This window comes from Octopus bimaculoides, unplaced genomic scaffold (genome assembly GCF_001194135.2).
Source record: "Octopus bimaculoides isolate UCB-OBI-ISO-001 unplaced genomic scaffold, ASM119413v2 Scaffold_158381, whole genome shotgun sequence".
Taxonomy (NCBI): Eukaryota; Metazoa; Mollusca; class Cephalopoda; order Octopoda; family Octopodidae; genus Octopus; species Octopus bimaculoides.
Window position 1 is genome coordinate 1 of NW_026382376.1, and position 7,661 is coordinate 7,661.

The 7,661-nt window shown below is 36.6% G+C and overlaps 1 protein-coding gene across 1 annotated transcript; it reads right to left on the reverse strand.

Moving 5' to 3' along the window:
- Positions 1 to 2,627: 2,627 nt before the first annotated feature.
- On the reverse strand, positions 2,628 to 5,081 carry LOC106881441 (potassium voltage-gated channel protein Shaker; the record flags this gene model as incomplete). The annotated part of the gene is made up of 1 exon (XM_014931826.2): positions 2,628 to 5,081. A coding segment is annotated over one exon (1,455 nt), but the record flags the coding sequence as incomplete, so codon positions are not given.
- Positions 5,082 to 7,661: the final 2,580 nt, after the last annotated feature.

A 7,661-nucleotide genomic window follows, 5' to 3' on the forward strand; every position in this document is an offset into this window, starting at 1 on the left:
TATATATATACATATACATATATATACACATATCCATATATATATATATATACACATATATATATATATATATGTCTATATTTACATATATATACATACATGTATATGTCTATCCTGTTCTCTTATTTTGAAACTCTGATGATTCATCCGGCAAGCATCTTCATTTTATTGCCAGCTGGAAAGTTCATTACTCCTGTCGGTGTCCAGGTTGTCCACTGATTTTGATTCAGGTATTGCAAGCCCTCCTGGACCAGTGCATCTGTCTGCTTTTCAGTGAGCTTCTTGGTTTGGTAGAACAGGGTTTGGAATTTTCTAGCATTGAGCTGCATGTTATGTCCCTTAGCCCACCTGTATATTACATGCAGCTCCCATTGCAGATGCGCAACATCTCCAAGATTGTGTATCCTCTGAGAGACTTTTGTATTGTATGCATAGCTAGCAAGGGAAAAGTCTGTGTATATATTTTGATTCCAATTGTTGGTGTGACCATGATGTTTCAGTTATCTAATGAATGAGCTTTCTTTATTTACATTAATGTGTGAATATACAGTTATGTCGTACAATGCTGAGCATACATATTAATGTACACATAATTTCTTACATACTGAAATTAATACATGAAGGAGGTTGTAAAATGGCCATAATCCTATGGAAGTTACAAAGTTAAAACAATATCTTCATTAATAGGATTTTCTGGAATACCAGTTACACTGACACTCTACATTACACTAATGAGGAGGAGAAGGAAAAGGCAACCCACACCCATATATCTAGGCACCACCAGCATCCTGTCCAGCCTTCTAAATGAACTGGTGGTGCTGAAACTGATATTCTTTGACAACACCATATGTCCCACCTTGTTCAATAGCAACCTATCTTCCGGTAGCAATCTTGGACTTCCCATATCTCTCCATTTGGAAATCTAAAACCTGAAATAGACGGGCTTCTGTTAGAGGCCTTTGAAAGTCTAAGTTACATGGAACCAAATCAAATTGTTTAAAATAAAATACACACACACACACACACACTAACATATATGCTTCCATATATATACATATATGTGTATATATATATATATATATATATATATATATCATCATCATCACCATTTAACGTCCGCTTTCCATGCTAGAATGGGTTGGACGATTTGACTGAGGACTGGTGGACCAGGAGGCGACACCAGGCTCCAATCTGATTTGGCAGAGTTTCTACAGCTGAATGCCCTTCCTAATGCCAACCACTCCGAGAGTGTAGTGGGTGTTTTACATATATACTTCCATATATATATACATATATGCTTATATGTATTTATACATATATGTATAAATACACATGTATGCTTCCATGTATATACGTATTGATATATATGACCTCCTGCCCACAATTTCTTCCCTAACCCCACCTCCCAACCTGGCTCATTCCCCTGCTTGCACATCCACCCTGCCACACTTGCCCCTACCTCTGCAACACCACCATCCTCACAAGCCCCCATCATCCCTATCATATCACTGGCTCCTTTACCTGCACTTCTAGCAATGTCATTTACTGCATCTCCTGCTCTTTCTACCCTTCTCACTGTACATCGGTCAAATGGGACGCTGCTTGGCCGGCCAGTTCACAGAGCGCCTCTGAAACATTAAATTCGAATTGGCTCCAGTCTCACGCCATTTCCGCTCTACCGGTCATTCATTACAACACCTGTCTGTGTTTGGATTATCTTTGCACAGTGACCATCCGGACTCCCGTCTGTGCTGTGAACAGGAATTAATCTTCTCTCTTTGTGCCACATGGGCTCAACACCTCTCCCTTCACTCCTACCACCTTCTCTCTTCATTGATACCTCTCCATCCACACCCCACCTCTACACCACATCCTCACTCCAAACATACACCCCACCCTCACATTCCCAACACCACACCACCCCTCACCACACACCATCATCTGCACACCAACACTATCATCCGCACAACCACACACTTACACATCATCATCCACATACTCACACACCATCATCTGCACACTCACACACCCACACATTACAAACGGACACATCCACACGTCAATGTTACTAGCCCCTATCCACACGCACACTAACACTCTCACATACACATGCACACACAACTTTGTTTTAGGATCACCAGTACTTTATTATCTCCCCTTCTTCCTAGCTCTCCCGTCCAACTACTTTTTTCCAAGCAGTCGCCATGATTGAGCGCTAAATCCACAAGTTTTTTTTTAATTCTCTCTCTGTTTATTTCCTCATGTTCCTTTCTGTTGAAGACCATAGGCTGGAAGCATAAAAGACTTTCTCACCTTCTTAAGTGTCAAACTAATACACCTGCTTGTTGTTTATACACCTGTCTTTGTCTTTTGTTTTTCTGTAAATTTCAACTCTCTCTCTGTCTGTCTGTATGTATGTATATATGCATGCATGCATGCATGCATGTATGTACACACACATGTGAAAATGTGTCAGTGGTGTTGTTTCTTACATATCTCATGTTTGGAAACAAACACAAAGGAGAAACATACAGAAAGCAGCTAAAAAATGCATAAACTTCAAGAAATATTTTAAAATCATTGTAATTTACAGAGTTTACAAGAAAACAATCAGAAAATTAGGGAGATGAAATTGCGAAACAACTATTACACAGTATTATAAATCTGCAGGGAAGAAAGCCCTAAATTATACATACCAAATCAATTTACTGAATAATGTACTATTCAGTGATTTTGAAACTAAGTAAAAACAATACAACATAAGAGGAAAAAAGGGAGGTGAGAAGAGGAAATAACAATAGTACTTACCAGTATTGAAACTGTAACCGTTGTCATTAGTGCAAAATTACACTGAACTTCAGTTATGTAATGTAGTCATCCACATGGCTGATGTATAAGGTAAATCTTTCCTCTGAATTTCATTAAGAAAAGTATAATTACAAAGTTTCCTTTGTGATGTCCTAAAAATCAGGAAGTGGAATTCCGCAGAAAAGCTCTTGATATCAGTCTCGCATAACATTTGCTTTGGCAGTGGCAATATCGACTATATTTCCAAGATACCTTCACACTTTCATATGACATTGAATAAAAGTTTCTTTTAGTGGACTTTTTTAATATTTTTAATATTGATTGGTTTACAGATTAAACTTTAAAATATTTTTGCTTCTTTCTAAGAGTAAAATAAGCAATAATAATAATAAATAATAATAGTAATAAATAATAATAATAATAATAAATAATAATAAATAATAATAATAAATAATAATAATAATAATAATAATAATAATAATAATAATAATAATAAAATTTACAAAATTTAAAATTTGGAAAGATAAAGAGATACTTTAAGGTGTTTTAACCTACACAAAAATAGAAGAAAATAAATTAAAAACATTAAAGATCCACTTATTTGTTTTATCCTCAATCAGCAATAAAATCAACTGTACTTTTGGAGACTATTTCTTCAGAAGTTGTGATGGCAAGAAAATGCTTTTAATAATAATAATAATTATTATTATTATTATCATTACTTTTATTATTATTACTAAACAGTAACCAATTTGAAGGTAATAATATCAACAATAAAGCAAATGGTAAGGGAAGCTTTCCTTGATAAGAGGCAGGTTTCATACATCAGTTTCAATACTGAGATTATTCATATTTAGGTTAGTGGGATTGTTAATTTTGGTAGCATGGTTTTCTTTGATTCTTTCATTAATGACACTACCCTCTTCCATCTCCATAATATCAGATCCATTTTCAGAAGTATATGAACTCCTTTTTTCTGGATAGTTTATTGCAGATGTAACATGGTGATATTTGTCTTTATCATCATTCTCTGTCTCTCTATGGTAAAAATAATTAAAATTGGAAACAATAACAGGAACAGGTAAAGCTATGGTTAATACACCAGCAATGGCACACAATGACCCTACCAATTTACCCCATACTCCAATGGGCCGCATATCACCATAGCCAACTGTTGTCATGGTGACTACAGCCCACCAAAAGGCGTCTGGAATACTTTTAAAATGTGTCTGCTCAGCATCAGCTTCAGCAAAATACACAGCACTAGAAAATAAAATGACCCCAATGAATAAAAAGAATATTAATAAGCCAAGTTCTCTCATACTAGCTTTCAATGTCTGACCAAGAATTTGTAAACCTTTTGAATGTCTTGAAAGCTTAAATATACGAAAAACTCTAACTAATCTAATAACTCTAAGAATAGCCAGAGACATTGCCTGGTTGTTGCTCTTATTCTCATCTGCAATCACTGTACCTAATGTAATGAAATATGGAATGATAGCAACAATATCAATGAGATTCATTATGTTCTTAAAGAATCCTATTTTTTCAGGGCAAGATGCAAATCTCACCATAAGTTCTGATGTGAACCATATTATGCAGCATGTTTCAATAATGAAAAAAGGTTCTCCAAATTTTGGTATATCATCTTCCTCGATTGTTTCATTTACAAGCCTGTAATGTTTGAATTCAGGCAAAGTTTCAAGGCAAAATATCACAATAGAAAGTAAAATTATTACCACAGAAAATATAGCTATCAGACGTGCAGCTGTAGAACTCTCTGGATACTCAAATAGAAGCCATACACGACGTTGAAATTCATTTTCAGGAAGTGGACGTTCCTCTTCTTTAATAAATCCTTCATCATCACGATATTTTTCAATTGCTTCAGCACCAAGTTCATAAAACTTAATTTCCTCTGAAAATACATCCAAAGGTACATTTACCGGTTTTCGTAACCGACCCCCACTTTGATAATAATAGAGTATTGCATCGAAACTTGGACGGTTCCGATCAAAGAAATATTCATTTCGGAGAGGGTCATAGTAACGATTTCGTTTCTTGGGATTTCCCAGCAGAGTATCTGGAAACTGGGCAAGTGTTCTTAACTGTGTTTCAAATCGCAGTCCACTTACGTTGATGACAACACGTTCGCACCGTTCATAGTCACAGCCAGGAACCATTCCATCTTCAACATGGACATTGTCGTCCTCTGTGTGCTTGGGAAATGACCTGGAAGTAGGAAGATTATAGAGGTAGAGAGTGAGTTGTATTTATTCATAAACTTTATCTTATATTGGAATTTGAGAATAATAGCATCAATGATTATGGATTTCTAATGAGTTAGTGATTGACTCACAACATTTCTGACAGCAAAAAGTGACAAATGAATACCTGTAATCAGAGATATTTCAAAGTACACATGTATTTAATCAATTTTTAGATCCCTCAGTAATATACAACAAAAAATGAAAATATTCATCATTATCATTTTAAGAGCCACATATACATGCTCCCATTTTTCAGAGAGAGTTTATTGAGGCAGATTTTCTACAGCTGTATACCCTTCCCATCGTCAACTCTACCCCAACACACACAAGTGAACTGGCATGAGAGCACTTGAGTGTTCTACATATGAACATGACTTTGATAACCTTACTATTATTCCACTGCACTACTTGTGTATCCATAGCTTGCATTGAGTACACTGTATGGAATTCCTGCCTTCACCTTTCCTACATAGCAAGCAGGGCCATTTACTTAGTGGGTAGAGTTCTGTCTGTTTTCTTGCTTACTAAAACCTTAGTATTTGCTATGCTAACCATAAGGTCGTTAGATTCCAGGTTTCGTTTCCACATCTGGAATTCCTCTTCTAGCTCTGATACAGAATTTGCTTTGAGAGCAGCATATAGCAGTTCCCAGCAACAGACAGTCTTGAATTCTGTTCCTACCTGTACACTAAATTCACCACTATATTCATGCTTCACTCTCACTTTACAGACAGAGCCTCTGTACATGGCCTGTATAACTTACAAGAGTGACTTGTAAGACTTCCTCAAAGCCCACTATATCACACACAGGAGTACTCCATCAAAGGCTTTCTCAAGATCAACAAATGTTAAGAATAACAGTTTATTCTTTGCTAAATACTTCTCTTGCAGTTACCTGACAGTGAAAATCAAATTGGTAGTGCTTCGCCCCAGATCAAAACCAAACTGCATATCATCTAGTCTAATTTTTTCCTAGTTAATTGGGCTATAACTGTGTAATTTTCGTCAACTGGTTCAGTAATTTCATGCCTCTATCATCAGCTGGTTCAGTAATTTGATGCCTTCTATATACAGCATCTCCCTTACCCTTGTAGCAGCTGACATCAAGCCATGAAAACTCCAGATATTTGGGGAAATTGATTTTCTCGAATGCCCCAGAGGCTCAATAGAGGTAGTAGATCATTTCTGCTACCTAGGGAACCAATTAGTAGTGGAGGAGGATGTACAGAAAATGTTATAGCTACAATAAGAATAGGATGGAGAAAATTCAGAGGGCTCTTACCTCTGTTGGCAACCAAAGGTCTCTCTCCCTCTCTCTGATTGAAAGGAAGATTGTATGATACATGTATACAAACAGCAATTCTACATGGAAGTCAGATGTGAGCCTTGCGTGCAGACGATATGCAAAGGCTAGAGAGGAATGATGTAGGTTCCATTAAGTGTGCAATCTAGGAGTACATGTGTAACCGAGTGCTAGAATACTGAGAGAAAAGTTAGGCAAAAGAGACAGTGCGCAAGAGAGACAACTGTGCTGGTTTGATTGTGTGTTGCAGATGGATGTCAACAGCTCCAAAAAGAAATGCTGATCACTCAAAGTAGATGGAACTCAGGGAAGAACGAGACTCATGAAGACATAGGATGAAATACTAAAGAATGACTTCTGGACACTGGACCTTATGGAAAGGATGACAATCCTCCACAACAAAAGTGTTAATCCCACTCCCCCTGATGAAAAAGATTGGACTGCAAGAGCCCTATACAAGTGCCACATAAACAGCACATGTACTGGTGCCATGCAAGAACACACAAGCCATGTAACGTTTAAAGCACCTAGCACACACAGTTAAGTGGTTGGCATCATGAAGGGTATCCAGCAGTAGAAACCAGGTCTAATCAGATTGAGACCTGGGGCATCTCTCCTGCTTGCCAGCTCTGGTCAAACCATCCAACCCATGCTGGTGTGGGAAACAGATGTTAAAGGATGATGATATATATACACATATACATACATTATATATATATATATATATATATATATATATATATATATATATATATATATACACACACACACACACACACACACATATACATATACAGAAACATATATATATGCACACATATAGATATATACACAAACATATATAATATGGAGAGTGGCTGCATACCTTTCAAAAAGATAGACATCAGGCAGATGTGGCCAACAGTGCCACCTCCAAGGAAACACAAATAGCAAGTGGTGTTCCACAAGACACTGTCTTAGGGCCACTGCTATTCATAATCGCTCTCTCTGATATGCCCTCAGCTGCTCAGATAGCCACCCTTGCTAACTATGTAGATGACACAAAAGTATGTATTTAGAGTATGTATATATATTGCATATTGCCCATGTTACATGCAATTGAAGAATGAGACTTTTCTGTTATATTTTCTTTAAGGAACTGGAATAACTATGATTTGAATTTCATCAAAATTGCAGATGTGGGGTCTTTCCTTCTTTACACACCCTAAAAAAATTCTAATCATGAAACATGTATCTCATACTAATGATCTTTATGCGCATATTCCAAAATTTCAGTCTTC